The 16,021-nt window shown below is 40.5% G+C and overlaps 1 protein-coding gene across 1 annotated transcript in view; it reads left to right on the forward strand.

Annotated features, from left to right (window-relative positions):
* Positions 1-16,021, forward strand: part of TRIO (trio Rho guanine nucleotide exchange factor) — a 285,006-nt gene that overhangs the window by 119,745 nt on the left and 149,240 nt on the right. The window contains exons 13-18 of the mRNA XM_023738420.1: positions 1,240-1,435; positions 3,234-3,400; positions 8,808-8,927; positions 10,657-10,848; positions 11,527-11,676; positions 15,622-15,736. Of these exons, the coding sequence (XP_023594188.1) occupies positions 1,240-1,435; positions 3,234-3,400; positions 8,808-8,927; positions 10,657-10,848; positions 11,527-11,676; positions 15,622-15,736 (940 nt within the window). The remainder of the gene's footprint in view (positions 1-1,239; positions 1,436-3,233; positions 3,401-8,807; positions 8,928-10,656; positions 10,849-11,526; positions 11,677-15,621; positions 15,737-16,021) is intronic.

Here is a 16,021-nt window from a genome sequence, read left to right on the forward strand (position 1 = left end):
TGCAGCCACTGTGTCAATCCATCTTGTTGAGGGTCTTCCTCTTTTTCGCTGACCCTCTACTTTACCAAGCATGATGTCCTTCTCCAGGGACTGGTCCCTCTGGATAACATGTCCAAAGTATGTGAGATGAAATCTCACTATCCTCACTTCTAAGGAGCATTCTGGCTGTACTTCTTCAATGACTTCCATAGTTTCTCTAAAATTAAGGCCATTTTCTTACATAACCACTATCCATTAGACACCTCACCAAATTAACAATCATTCTTTAACATCTTCTAATACCCAGGCCATGGTCACACCTCCCAAGGATCTCAGTGACCAGTGGCCCTTCAGGGGCCACTCTTGATTTGATGGCTAGTCTCTTATTCTAGAATCTTTCTCCTTCTGCCCTCTTCCTTTTTTTTTTTCATGCCATGACTTGTTGAAATAATCAGATCAGTTGTTCGAGAACCTAAGTCTCATTCTGCACTTGTGTGATTAATTGCTTTTAGTTTGTTTAGCTTGTTTTTCTTTACCCGATAGTTTCTGTAAGCTTAGAAGTTAACTATCGAGGCCTGCTTTGATTCAGGTTCAGTTTTTTGCAAGAATTTTCCATCCTTGGTGCTGTCTGTGTCATAGTCCATCCATTGAAGGTACCATGTCTGGTTGTCCCACTTCTTTGGTGATGCTGAGATTGTTCTTCATGTTCAAATGGTGACAACCTGATCCTCCCACTGTTAAGTTCCCAGTCAGCCTTTCTCTTGATGGTTTACTGTATGTTGATGAACGCTGTCTTGAAATAGTTTTTAGGATTTGAAAGAAGGTAATTTTAAAATTTTATTATTCTTTCTACATGTAAAAGCTGGGTTCATCAATAAAGAAGAAATTTCCTTCATAGTTAAATGCTTAAATGAATCATTTTTTCCCCTTAATTACCAATTTTCAGTATACAGGTTGATTTCTTGGCTATCTCTAATTAGGGAAAAATGAGTTTTTTGTTTTTTGGCTCCTCATTTAAAAAAAAAAACATTAAGAATTAGTGGAATTTTGTATATTTATTGTGATTCACTCAATTGTAGACATTTCTCTTTGTGATTATCTAATTGTCTCATCTTTGGCCAGTGGGAACCCTTCCACCAGCTTCTGTGTCCTACTGACCTATTCCCATTAGTGTCTTCCTTACGTACTGGCACAATAAGATATCCCAACAGGTATTTGTTTTCCAAGCCTTGATCTTAAACAAATACTTTCTTCTGTTAGATCATTTCAGACCTTGAGTCTTGGAATGATGAGCTTTCCCAGCAAATGAACGACTTTGACACGGAAGACCTCACGATAGCCGAGCAGCGCCTCCAGCACCACGCGGACAAAGCCCTGACCATGAATAACCTGACCTTTGATGTCATCCACCAAGGGCAGGACCTTCTGCAGTATGTCAACGAAGTGCAGGCCTCGGGTAAGAGCCAGTGGCCACCTGGGTCAGTGGTGGTTTCTTCATCTCGTCACAAGTATTCGTCCAGTTTATTTCAGTGTGATGACTACAGAGTTAAACTGAAGGCAGTCCCCGAGTTACGGATGTCCGACTTACGGACAACTCGTACTTAAGAACAGACTGCCAAAAGCCTATTATGTTAAAACTTTGAGTTAAATACAAGGGTTGTAATAATGAACGCATGCACTGTTTTGTGATGCTCATGAAAACGTTGAGTGGTTTGGGAGTCTTGAAGCGTTTTGTGTGCATAGTAAGGTAAAATACATGCTATATGCTGAGACAAACATTTGACCAACTGACGCTAAGAACTGTATACACCTGTTCTAACTTAACCTACAAATTTGACTTAAAGACAGACTTAGGAACAGATCTCGTTTGTAACCTGGGGACTGCCAGTAGTCTTTTAGGGGCAAATTTCTCTCAAAGGAAACATTTCACATATTTTTCACATAATTTGATCCCATTTAACATTATGGTTAGTGTATTTACCCTTAATATTCTGACCTATTATTTCAAGTAGCATAAACTTTAATTTTACAAATGATCTGTTGTTTTACTTCTGTGAATGAAATGTAAATTTCAAGAAAATCTTTTCACATTCTTTGCCCATTTTTTCTTAGTTTATATTTTACCAGCAGATGTCACTATAGGCTCAAAATGTAGATAAAACTTGAAAGTAGTAGAAACTTACTCAGCAATGGTCTGCATACTGCATTACCCATTTACCCAGATCAAACTAAATGCTTATTAAAGAGTAAGATGTATATATAGATGATTATAGAAGCAAACCAAAGTTCACTGTTTATAAAGGATGTCACATTTTCAGTAGTTACCAATATATTAGACAGTTATCTTATTAGAACTTTAAAAAAGGTGATTTTTAAATTTTATTATTCTTTTTACATGTCATAGCTGGGTTCATCTGTAAAGAGAACATTTTCTTCATCATTGAATGCTTAAATAAATGGTTTTCTCCCTTAATTACCAATTTTCAGAATAAAGGGTAGTTCACTGGTTATCTCTAACCAGGATCAATGAATTTTTTGGCTTTTTATCTTTTTTTTTTTGTTTTTAAGAAAATAATTAAGAATTAATGGATTTTTGTATCTTCAGTGAAATAAACAAATAGGGAACTGTTTGTGTATTTGTATAGAACTCTACAATAGGAAAAGGAGCCCTGGTGGTACAGTGGTTCAAGTGCTTGGCGACTAACCAAAAACTCTGTGGTTGAACACACCAGCCACTCCATGGGAGAAGGATGTGGCAGTCTGCTTCTATAAAGTTTACAGCCTCGGAAACCCAATGGGACAGTTCTACTGTGTCCTACAGGGTGGCTATGAGTCAGAATCGACTTGATGGCAATGGGTTTGGTTTTTTGCTATACAGTAGGAAACTTGGAGTCTGGTCTGATAATCCCATCAGCTGTTGATTATTGTTGTTCGGTGCCGTTGGGTTGGTTCCAGCTCATAGTGACCCTACGTACAAAAGAACGAAACCGCTGTTGATTAGCTGTATGTTATATTTGGCTTTGAAACAGGTCAGTCCATTCCCTCAGACACACTCACACGCTGAGAGGCAGGTGTGAACTCACACTCATCTCCTCTGCTTGGCTAGGCCCTCCTTGAACTTGTACTTCAAAATAATGACGCGTCCCCCAGCTGGGCAGATCATTCACAGAAGCAGACTGTACAGTTACCCACCATTTAAGAATGGCAGGTTGGAGTGCTAGTTGAATTCCAGGGTCTCTTTTCAATGTCTGCAGGTGTGGAGCTGCTTTGCGATAGAGACGTAGATATGGCAACTCGGGTACAGGACTTGCTGGAGTTTCTTCATGAAAAGCAGCAGGAACTGGATTTAGCAGCAGAACAGCATCGGAAGCACCTGGAGCAGTGTGTACAACTCCGCCATCTGCAGGCTGAAGTGAAACAGGTAAACAGACTGCTGGATGTAAAGCAAGACTGGGGTGGACCCTGCTTAGAAATACCTGACTTCTGCTCCCCTGGTAATTCTGACGTGTAAGCGTTGGGGAAGACTCTTCCTGATCAGAGCCCAGCTGGCCTGATATAAATATGAATATAGTACACACACTATGTACGTATGAACAGTCAACCCACGTGATTTGCAGATTCTGCATTTGAGAATTTGCCTACTTGCTAAAATTGATCTGTAGCCAAAATCAATACTTGTGGCATTTTCATGGTTATGCACGGACATGTGCATGCACAGAGCAGCAAAAAATTTAAGTCGTCCAACTCAGAAGACTGGTCTGATATTCAGTAATTCAGTGTTCACGGGGACTTCATAGAACATAACTACTAGGAATAATGAGAGTCGACTATGTGTGTGTATTAAGCGAATACAGCCGTATCTGTCATGTAAAAATTGAGCCAGTGGACTGGACAGCTGTCTGCCGTGTGGTGGAAAAGGCTTCATAGCTCAGCAGGTCTAGCACTTGAGAGTAAAGTGACCAGTAAACCTTCTATTCAGCTTGTTTTGTTATTGGTAGTCTCTCACTTCAGACTCTGCGTGCATTGCTTCCAAGACTAAATAAAACTGATTTTTTGGCCAAATATCCTTTAATTAATCTGGACAGGATCACGAGTTGTGAGTACTGGGGTTTTTCTTGTGTTATCAAGACGCGCTAATACCAGATCCTAGAATGGCCTGGAAAATAAGACTGGAACATTTGGAATGCATTGCTTTAGGCTCAATGACAGTAGGATTCCATGTATATGTATTTTCAGCGGGTATCTGACATTTTATCCCATGAGCAGGGAATCAAACCACTGATGAAGCTGGCCTGATGCAGGGAGAGTCGGGCTTTGTGGTATTTCTGGTAGATGTACAAAAAAGTAGATTTCAGTTTGATTGGAAGGCACTTAAGGTGTCTCTGGACCGTGAGCAAGGTATGGGTGGCACTCACTTAAAGCAAGTATACCGTTATGTCAGAATTTTTTTAAAAGCACCTATTGGTTTCCTCTGTGCCGATCAGTAGTATGGATATTTTTCCATAGGTGAATGAAATGAAGTGCTGTGGCCTGCCTTTTAAAGACAAGTTAATATAGTGGTCCTTCTTGCCAAAAGCAAAACAACTCATTTAAAAAATAAAGGAAGAAACTAATGTATCTGGTAGAAATTGCATTTGCCTGTGAGTAACAGAGGCTGAAGATCATGGCTTCACAAAAATTGTTTTCCCCACGTAACAAGTCAGGAGGCAGAAGGTAGCTGGTGCTTGTTCAGTGGCTCTGTGATGTGTGGCCTTTCCCTTGTGGTTGCTGAATGACTGTTGTGGTCCCAGCCATCGCCTCCACATTCCAGGGATCAAGAAGGGGGAGAGAAGAGCAAGCAAGAGGCAGCGCCTATATCAGGAAGGAAATATTTGCTCAAAGTCCCCCACAGGCTACTGCTTTGTCCTTATTGGCTAGAACTGTGTCCTGTGTGTGACCAAGCTGTAATAGAGCTTGAGAGGTGGTTTTTTTAAGCTCCTCCCCCAAAAGTTGGAATTTTCTGGGTAGGCAAAGAGAGTGGGTGTTAGGCAGACAACTAGTGGTCTCCGCCACAAAGAACTACCCTGAGCGACTTCCCATACCTTCTATGGATTCCAGCATCAGGACTGACTGTTCTCTTTGTGTGTAAAGTTGAGAATCTCATGGTTTGACTCTGAGCATTGTGTTGTTGTTATTAGGTGTCGTCTAGTTGGTTCCAACTTGCAGCGACACTGTGTAAAACAGAACGAAACGCTACCCTGTCCTGCGACATCCTCACTATCATTGTTATGTTTGAGCCCATTGTTGCAGCCACTGTGTCAGTCCATCTTGTTGTAGGGTCTTCCTCTTTTTCGCTGACCCTATACTTTACTAAGCATGATGTCCTTCTCCAGGGACTGGTCCCTTCTAATACCATGTCCAAAGTATGTGAGACAAAGTCTCACCATCCTCACTCCTAAGGAGCATTCTGGCTGTACTTCTTCCAAGACAGATTTGTTCGTTCTTCTCACAGTCCAAGGTACATTTAGTATTCTTAGCCAACACTAATTCAAATGCATCAATCCTTCTTAGGCCTTCTTTATTCATTGTCCAGCTTTCACATGCATATGAGGTGATTGAAAATATCATGGCTTGGGTGAGACGCACTTTAGGCTTCAAAGTGACATCTTTGCTTCTTAACATATGAAAGAGGTCTTTGCAGCAGATTTGGCTAATGCAGTATGTCTTTCCATTTTCTTTACTGCTGCTCCCATGGCCATTGATGGTGGATTTAAGTAAAATGAAATCTTTAACAACCTCAGTATTTTCTCCATTTATCGTGATGTTTCTTATTGGTCCATTTGTGAGGATTTTTGTTTTCTTTATATTGAGGTGTAATCCATACTGAAGGCTGTAGTCTTTCATCTTCATCAGAACACGCTTCAAGTCCTCCTCACTTCCAGCAAGCAAGGTTGTATTATCTGCTTATCGCAAGTTGTTAATGAGTCTTCCTCCAATCCTGATGCCACGTTCTTCTTCATGTAGTCCAGATTCTCAGATTATTTGCTCAGCATACAGATTGAATAAGTATGTTGAAAGGATACAACCCTGATGCACACCTTTCCTGATTTTAAACCACGAAGTATCCCCTTGTTCTGTTCAAATGACTGCTGCTTCGCCTGTGTACAAGTTCTGCGTGAGCACTATTAAGTGTTTTGGAATTCCCATTCTTCCCAGTGTTATCCATAATTTGTTATGATCCACACAATCAAATGTCTTTGCATAGTCAATAAAACGCAGGTAAACGTCTTTCTGGTATTGTCTGCTTTCAACCAGGATCTATCTAACATCAGCAATGAGATCCCTCATTTCATGTTCTCTTCTGAATCCGGCTTGAATTTCTGGCAGTTCCCTGTCGATGTACTGCTGCAACCATTTTTTAATTATCTTCAGCAAAATTTTCTTGTGTGTGATGTTAATGATATTGTTCAATAATTTCTCCATTCCGTTGGATCGCCTTTCTTTCCAATGGACACAAATATGAATCACTTCCAGTCATTTGGCCAGGTAGCTGTCTTCCAGATTTTTTGGCATAGACGAGTGAGCACTTCCAGCTTTGTATCCATCCGTCTGTTAAAGCATCTTAACTTGTGTTCTGTCAGTCCTGGAGCCTGGTTTCTCGCCAGTGCCTTCAGTGCAGCTTGGACTTCTTCCTTCAGTACTATTGGTTCTTGATCATATGCTACCTCCTGAAGTGGTTGAACGTCAACCAGTTGTTTTTCGTACAGTGACTCTGTGTATTCCTTCCATCTTCTTTCAATGCTTCCTGCATCATTTAATCCTTTGCCCATAAAACCAAACCAAACCCGTTGCCATTGAGTTGATTTTGACTCGTAGTGACCCTGTAGGGTTTCCAAGGAGTGGCTGGTAGATTCGGATTGCTGACCTTTTGGTTAGCAGCCGAACTCTTACCCACTGTGCGTGCCACTAGGGCTCATTTTGCCCATAGAATCCTTCAATATTGCATGTGGAGGCTTGAATTTTTTCTTCAGTTCTTTCAGCTTGAGAAATCTGAATTGATGGTTTTCTAACTCCAGGTTTTTGCACATTTCATTATAATACTTGATTTTCTCAGTCCACCCTTTGAAATCTTGGGTTCAGGTCTTTTACTTCATCATTTCTTCAGTTCATTTTAGCTAGTCTGCATTCAAGAACAAGTGTCAGAGTTTTCTTAGATCCATTTTGGTCTTTTCTTTCTTTCCTGTCTTTTTAATGACCTTTTGCTTTCTTCGTGTGTTGATGTCCTTGATGTCATCCCACAGCTTGTCTTGTCTTTGGTCATTAGTGTTCAGTGCGTCAAATCTATTCTTAAGTTGGTCTTTAAATTCAGGTAGGATATACTCAAGGTCATATTTTGGTTCTCATGGACTTGTTTTAATTTTATTCAGCTTCGACTTGAACTTGTATAGGAGCAATTGATGGTCTGTTCTGCAGTTGGCCCCTGGCCTTGTTCTGATTGATAATTTTGATCTTCTCCACCGTCTCTTTCCACAGATGTAGTTGATTTGATTCCTGTGTATTTATTCTGGTGAAGTCCATGTATGTAGTCACTGTTTATGTTGTTGAAAATAGGTATTTGCAATGAATAGGTTGTTGTTCTTGCAAAAAATTCTATCATGCTATCTCTGGCATTGTTTCTATCATGTGGCCATATTTTCCAACTACAGCTTCTTCTTTATTTCCAACTTTTGCATTCCAATCACCAGTAATTAACCGTGCATCTTGATTGCGTGTTTGATCAATTTCAGACTGCAGAAGTTGGTAAAAATCTTCAGTTTCTTAATCTTGGCCTTAGTGGTTGGTGTGTAAATTTGAACAATAGTCGTATTAACTGGCTTTCTTTGTAGGCATATGGATATTACCCTATCACTGACGGTGTTGAACTTCAGGATAGATCTTGAAATGTTCTTTTTGACAATGAGTGTGACGCTATTCCTCTTCAATTCGTCATTCCTGGCATAGTAGACCATTTGATTGTCTGATTCAAAATGGCCAATACCTGTCCATTTCAGCTCACTAATACCTAGGATATCAATGTTTATGCATTCCATTTCATGTTTGACCACTCCCAATTTTGCTAGATTCATACTTCTTACGTTCCTTGTTCTGATTATTAATGGATGTTAGTAATAAGCTCCATTAATATTCATAAAGTTTTCACTGGCCAGTTTTTTTAGAAGTAGATTGCCAGGTCCTTCTTCCTAGTCTGCCTTATTCTGGAAGCTCTGCTGAAACCTGTCCACCATGGGTGACCCTGCTGGTATTTGAAGTACCAGTGGCATAGCTTCCAGCATCACAGCAACACACAAGCCACCATATACAACAAACTGACAGACGCATGGTGGTATTGTAGTACAACTTAATTCATACTTTGGTTCTTCTGCCATTTAACCCTGACGTTAAATTGGAAAAATAGTTAGTGGAATAAAATACTTCTTTCATCAAACACTTTGCTAATTTTGCACGTTTGTTAGGACTGAAAGTGAATGAAAAATACTTTTCTTGGTTATCAGGGAATCCTTCGTTCTGGTAGGTTTTCTTATATGGCCCTCAGTCTCTTTTGACCTGTGTATTAACAGTCCCTTAGACCCTCAACCTTTCCTGCTCTCTCCCATTCACTACTAAAATGACAGATTAAAAATGACACAGCACTTGTGGTCCGATGCCATCGAATGATATAAGGCTGTTGCCAGTAGGATAATAAATTGTAGGTGACAGGTGCAGCTCGACCACCTTGAGGACATGTATCCAGGCACCGTGGTCCACAGAGAGCACTGGAAAGGTCTGGAGTTAACTGTGTAATGTTTCAGGTGCTGGGTTGGATCCGCAATGGAGAGTCCATGTTGAATGCCGGCCTTATCACAGCCAGCTCATTGCAGGAGGCAGAGCAGCTGCAGAGGGAGCATGAGCAGTTCCAGCATGCCATCGAGGTAAGGTGCCCATGACCCACCTCTGTGCCGCCTCAGGGCAGGTCTACCAAATTCCCCAACGTGGCACTGACAGTGCAGTTCACAGGGCTTGATTGCTAATGTGGGCTCACAGAACCCAAAGCGACAGAGCTGACAGGTCTACAGCTCAGTATAGGAAGTCACAGCAGCTGCGTTGAAGTGAGGGTGTGCCTCACAGCTCAGGGTCCAAGAGGCCAGGGCGGGCTCCTAGGGTCTCCCTCTGTAAGGGCTCAGGCGGGGCCCACTTTCTTCCGTCAGGAGCACCTGAGAACACGAGAGCCCAGAGTGGAGTCTCGGCTGAGGTATCTATTTTTCGCTGTCACGTAGGCATATTCCTACTATGTATCCAGTTTCAAGGAAGCAGAACCCCCAGGCCTGTCCTCAGGACAATATGCAAGTCATGAGTTCACTGTTATCAACAAACAGTGCTGATGGCAAAGCTCCTCAGACCCCCGTTCAAGAACAACACTGTCCATCAGTACGTCTCATGCCTCAATGAGGGGTTAGTGCTGTGCAGGAGCCTCAGAAAACAGCACAGGCCATTTCCAGGTCTGCACCAGTGAATGCCCGCAGCATGTGGGTTCATTAGCCCTAGGGATTTCTTTCGTGGGGTAGGGGAGAGGATAATTATGGTGGCTGGGCTCAATGTAAAGTCAAGGGGGAAAAAACATCTCATTTAATTGCAGAAAGCCCCTTGTTTTCTGCTTTACTTACATGTATATTAGCCAGAGAAGAAAGCCATAGAAATTACTGTTACTTTATTCTCTAGATTAATTCATTTTCAACTACTTAGAGCCAGTGGACACACTTTGACACTTATCCCTGAGGCTAGAGGCCTGCATGTCTTGAAAACTGTACTCTGTGTCAAGCAATTCTAGTAATGAAATTGCCAGAAGTCACTGTGTATGAGCACAGGATGCTGCTGTTTAACGGAACTGTGTCGCATGCAGTGTTTGATGGGATCGTTAGCACCTTTTCTGATGATATGCAAGACAGCTGTTGCTTAAAAAAGAAACCTGTGTCCATAGAGAACGTTGTGCCCCTCTGACTGCTACATCCGGGCATTCTAGTTCTTCACTGAAGAAGCCCCCTCACTAGTTCTTCTCCTGAGCATAAAGGAGCAGAAATTCTTAACGGGCTTTTAGTTTTATTTTGACACATTTATTATTGGGCATGGACCTCCAGAGAACATACTTGGTTCATCCTTAGCTTTTATTTAATTTTTGTCTCTTTAAAATCAATAGTTCTTGAGAACTTTTTGCTCGAGTCCAAATTTTAAGTTGAAAACAAAAATAAAAAGCCTTTCTTTCCCCTGTTGATGCGACTCATGTGGCTATTATAAGAAGGATCAATAGGAATAACAAACCTGGAACACTTGCAACAGCTTTTTTTTAGAATATTGGTTGTTAAGGTTCTTTCCTGCTATTTCTCAAGCTAAGAACCTCCCAACTGAGACTGCATTCTGGAAATTGTTGATAGACTTCATCCTTCATTAGACAATTTCAGTATAAACCCAATTGTTGGTAGACGGAGACTCTTTTTTCCTGGACCGACTGCTGTGTTTTTTAGAAGCATTCTAGTGAGCGTTAGCTGCAGTTGTTTCCATGAAATCGAGAAGAACGGGATAACTGTAGCCATCCCTGTCCTTTTCCAGTAAGTGGGAGAGACACCTGCTAAAGTATGCCTTTTCTTTTCTTTCTCTTTTTGTTAGAAAACACATCAAAGCGCCCTGCAGGTGCAGCAGAAGGCCGAGGCGATGCTACAGGCCAATCACTACGACATGGACATGATCAGGGACTGCGCCGAAAAGGTAGCCTCCCACTGGCAGCAGCTCATGCTCAAGATGGAAGACCGCCTCAAGCTTGTGAACGCGTCGGTTGCCTTCTACAAAACCTCAGAGCAGGTGAGAGACGTTCCTTTCCTTGGGCTCCCAGTGGGCCTATTATTTTGAACTTAATCTCACTGGACAAGTCATTGCTGACTTGTCAGTACTGAGCAGGTCAATTCTGAATGAAGCAGGGAAGAGAAGCTTTCTAGAATTGAAATTATTTTTACTTACCTTGGGCTGCCTGGGTGGCACCAACAGTTAAGCGCTTGGCTACTAACCGAAGGATTGGTGGTTCGTGTCCACCCAGAGGTGCTGTGGAAGAAATGCCTTCTACTTCCAAAAAATCAGCCATTGAAAACTCGATGGAACACAGTTCTACTCTGACACACATGGACTTGCCATGAATCAGAGGCTACGTGACAACAACTAGTTTGGTATTTGGTTTTCGGTACCAAAAACAATAGGTTGGAAAGTGAAAGGCACATCTTTTTCTGTCTTTAAATATATGACCAGGAACATGTCAGAGAGAGAAAGAATTTATCTCTTTTTGTGTTCTTTTTCTGAAAGGCCTGCCTGCTTTGGCCTATGCATTTGTCCTCAAGTCAGATAGAGCCCCTGGCTCCTTCTCATCTTCTTGGTCTGCTGGCCAACACGTTCATCCTCAGGGCCTGACTGCAGATGCTTCTTAAAGATGCATATGTGTGACATTAGGTGCGAGTGGTCTCTGAGCTGGGAACTTCCCTGTGCTCGTAGGTCTGCAGTGTCCTCGAGAGCCTGGAGCAGGAGTACAAGAGGGAAGAAGACTGGTGTGGAGGAGCCGACAAGCTAGGTCCCAATTCTGAGACGGACCACGTCACACCAATGATCAGCAAACACCTGGAACAGAAGGAAGCATTCCTGAAGGTACAGTGCTGACTATCTTGGGTGCCGGGGCCTCACTGGACACTATGCAAATCCAGAGGGGTTGAGGTGTCAATGATGGAGAATGTCTTGACTCTCAGTCAGAAGCAACCCTGTGGGCTAGAGACCCTCCTCTGTCCAGGCCCCTGTACAGTCTTGGCTTCTCAAGTCAGACTCCCCCTTATATCCTCAGCTCACAGCTCCAATGTCGTGTGGAAGAGTGACTGGTAGCATTATGTCAGTGATAAGTCAGTTGATCAAAGAAAGTTGTAAGATCCTTTTCATGTGTGATTTACACTATCTTCCTAGTTTTCAGAGAAAGAGCTAGAAATCCGTGTGAATAAGGAATGGTTGGAAGTTACTAGAAGCACAATACCACCTGATTCTGAAGACAGAGACTGATTGATTAGTGGGGCATTTGGTTTGGGGTAACAAAATGTCTATAGTTGAAAAGTATCTTCCTTTGAAAATTCTGCCTCTTTAGGAATAAAGACTGTCTTTTTGGCTTACGAGATCAGTTACTAATACTTATTCAGGAAATGTTTCCCACAAGACAGATTTGATCACATTCAACCAGGTTGGAAGTTCTGCCTCTGAAAAGCTTAAAGTGAGGAATTTTAAAAAATTATGTCGTCATATCTATATATGGAAATATATAATTGTTCTTTGAAGCAGATTTTATGGAAGGGTCAAAATGTTAAGAAATATTTGACATGAATGCTTCCACATTGCCTTCTTTGACCCTGAAAAAGAATTTCTGAAGTTCTGCTTGTTACCACCCAGACCTGTCCAGTAGGTGTGCCGTTTAGTTTCATTATTGCTTTCTGAGGTTTTGTGGTTCTCACTGCTTCAGCGTTCTGACCCCTCTGAGACCGTCATATTACAGGCAGTCACCGGATTACAGAAGAGTTCCATTCCTAAAGCTGTCTTTAAGTGGATTTTGTACATAAATCAGAACGGTTAGGTACAGTTCATCTATAATGTCAGTCAAATGTTTGTCTTAGTATATAGTATATAGTGTACCTTTCTATGCTTAAAAACATTAAAGGAACACTTTCAGACACAGTAAAATATCTTTAACATAATAATACAGTAATAAAAACATTTTGATGTGTGTCACAAAATAGCGCCCGTTTGTTATTTTGAACTATTGTATGTACCTCGAATTTTTAATATAATAGGCTTTACGGGGGGATTGGTTCGTAACTATGAGTAGTTTATAAGTTGGACGTTCGTAACCCGGGAACTGCCTGTACCTTTAATAGTTCTTGTGTCTTTTCTGAAGGTGATCAATTGTCTTGACAGAGAGTTATCATTTAGTCTGGGAGATTAAATTATAACTCTTTGAAAGTTTTATCTGTTAACTTATTTTAAGCTTCCACCACAGTAGTGTTTTTTTTTTTTTTTTTTTTTTTAAAAGCAGGTCAGGTGGGAAAACACTTGTAGCTTCTACAGAGTCATTACTTGTAACTATTGCAAACAGGATCTTAAAGGCTGAGCCCCAACCTATTGCTGATATTTGTTTATTAAATGCCAACCCCATTAGGATATTTTGAGTTAGAATCATTATAATTTGATTCCATTTCTCTGGAATCCATTCAGTATGAAACAAAATGGAAAATCACTTAGTTAACATAATTAAGAAAGTTATTTAGGTAAAATTATAAAACAAAATAATCAAAAGCTTGTTTGGATTCCTTTGTTCAACTAAAATTTTGTAGTGTGTGTGTACTAGATATTTTTAAACTTTTTATTATGGAAATTTAAAAGTCTGTACAAAACAGGAGAGAACCTAAACAGTGTACTCCTCACGCAGCTTCAACAATCATCAACATATGGGAATATGCTACTCCACCCTTACCACTGGATTATTTTAAATTCTAGGTATTATATAATTTTATTCATAAATATTTCAGTATATATCTAAGTAGTAAATTCTCCCTTTTAAAACAAGACTACAATACTATTACCATATCTGTAAAAATTAACAGTAATTCTTGAATATTATCTGAAATCTAGGAGTATTTAAATTTCTTTGATCCATAAATGTCTTTATACTTGATTTTAATTAGGGTCCATATAAGGTCCACATATTGATTTGGTTGATATGTTTCTTAAGGGTCCTTTAATCTAAACAGTTTCCTCCCTCGCCCTTTTCATCATCATTAAGTAATTGAAGAAATAGGTTACTCAGACTTTGGAACTTCCTCTGTTCTGCATTTTAGTAATTGCATCCGATGGTGTCGTTTAGCACTATCCTTAGTCCTCTAAATTTCTATTAGATCAGATTCAGGTTTGCTGTGTGTGTACGTGTTCTGTGGGAGTATTTAGAATACCTTAGAGGTGGTGCCACGTTCTCCTGTTGCATCACATCAAGGAAGGACACGATACCTGATTCTCCTCTTTCGTCTGTGCAATATTAAGATTTATCAGTGGTTCAAATGTGGTGAGTCTGATTCATCGATTACGATCTTCCCCATCAGCGTTCACTCAGTGAACTTAGTATAAGCCAGTGGTGATATGTTTCTTTAGGAGTTGCAAAATGATGATATTCTAATTCTATCATTCCTTCTGCCATAATTAGCTAGTATTATTCTATAAAGAAGAATTTTCCCTCCTCAGCTATTTGGTTATTCTGAAATATAGTTTATACAAGAAAGGCAGTTACTGCTTGATTCTTTCCCTTCATTTACCATTTTTAGAACAATGAGTTGGCCTAGCAACCTCCAAATGTGACTCTTTTTTAGTATCATCATGGATTTTAATGTGTTTGGTGTGTTTTAATCATAGTCACTCATCTTTTAATATTCACCTTGGCCCATTGGTGGGAGCCCCTTCAAGTCAGGTTGGCGCCTATGTCCTTTTGTCATAACCCCAGTAGTCTTCAGCTTCCCTGCTGTTTAGTATGTCAGCTTATTTCAGACTTACCTTGTACGTTTCCTGTCCTAGATCTAGAATTAATCTTTACTTCAGGGAGCTCTTCTAGTGGTAAATAGTACTTAGAGACCACAATCTGGGCACTAGGGAGCTCATTACTACTGGGTTGGACATTGTTTTCAGGCCTTTACAATAGATGAAAGTAGGGTACTTTTTTTTTCCTTTCAATTATTATTGAGAGAAAAACAGCTTGAGTCTCTACTGATATTTCTAATTCAAATATAATTAAGAATTTTTTCTCTTAACTAGTTTGATTTTTATATTTCTGTCCCTTTTCTCTTACATGGAAACGTTGGCTTTTTAACACATTAACGAACTTACTTGCTTGCTTTATCTACTGCACAAATATATACAAACTTGCAATACCAGTTGTTGTTTATTATTACAGTAATATTACATAGCAAACTACCCCAAAGCTCACTGGTTTAAACCAGGGGTAGCATACTGTGGCCTGAGAGCTAAAATTGGCCAAACCCTCTTGTTTACACGTTATCTATGGCCATTTTTGTCTACAATGGCAGGGTTGAGTAGTAGCAACAGGGAGCCAGAGACCTATGACCAGCAAAGCCAAAAGTATTTACGCTCTGCCCTTTACAGAAATCCAGGCACAGCTTAGCTGGCTCCTCTGGCTCTTGGTTCTCATAGGCTGCAATCAAGATGTTGGCCAGGGCTGCAGCAGTCAAATCAAGGCTACACTGGAGAAGGACTTCTGTTCTTCTGTGGCTGTAGGCCACAGGCTGCCCTCAGTACCCTGCCACGTGGGCCTCTCCATAGGGCAGCTGACAACACAGCAGCTCGTTTCATCAGAGAGCGGTCAGAGAGACAGAGTTTGTTTTTTTAATTGGAGTAGTATTTAACCTTATGCATCCTCCAAACCATAAGTTGGCCAGACATAAGTTTTAGGTAAAGACGTGTATTAGAGCCAAATGATGTTGTTGTCCCAGGTATACTGAAAGTACATGTTTGAATAAGACAAATTAAGGACTTACATTGCTCTCCATTATTTCTTAGGCTTGCACACTTGCTAGAAGGAATGCAGATGTCTTCCTGAAATACCTGCACAGGAATAGTGTGAACATGCCAGGAATGGTGACGCATATCAAAGCTCCTGAGCAGCAAGTAAAAAGTAAGTGCAACTTAGGAGTCAGCAGAGTACACCTGGATTAATGCCCAATATGAAACGGAAGGAGCTTGTAACAAGATGTGTTGAAAAATTTTGGTTTCGAGCTTTATCTTAAAGCTGTCTCCGTTTCATGATTCATGTAAATAAAGTCCTTGCTAATTATCTTAATTTAATAAAAGTAATAAATAGGTTGGCAATATATTGAATAGGTTGACAATTTATTGAAGAATATAAAAAGGGAAAAATACAGCATTCAGAATGATGTTTATTGCCACAGCTATTTGTGGT

This window comes from Trichechus manatus, unplaced genomic scaffold, assembly GCF_000243295.1.
Source record: "Trichechus manatus latirostris isolate Lorelei unplaced genomic scaffold, TriManLat1.0 scaffold00116, whole genome shotgun sequence".
In the NCBI taxonomy this organism is placed as follows: domain Eukaryota; kingdom Metazoa; phylum Chordata; class Mammalia; order Sirenia; family Trichechidae; genus Trichechus; species Trichechus manatus.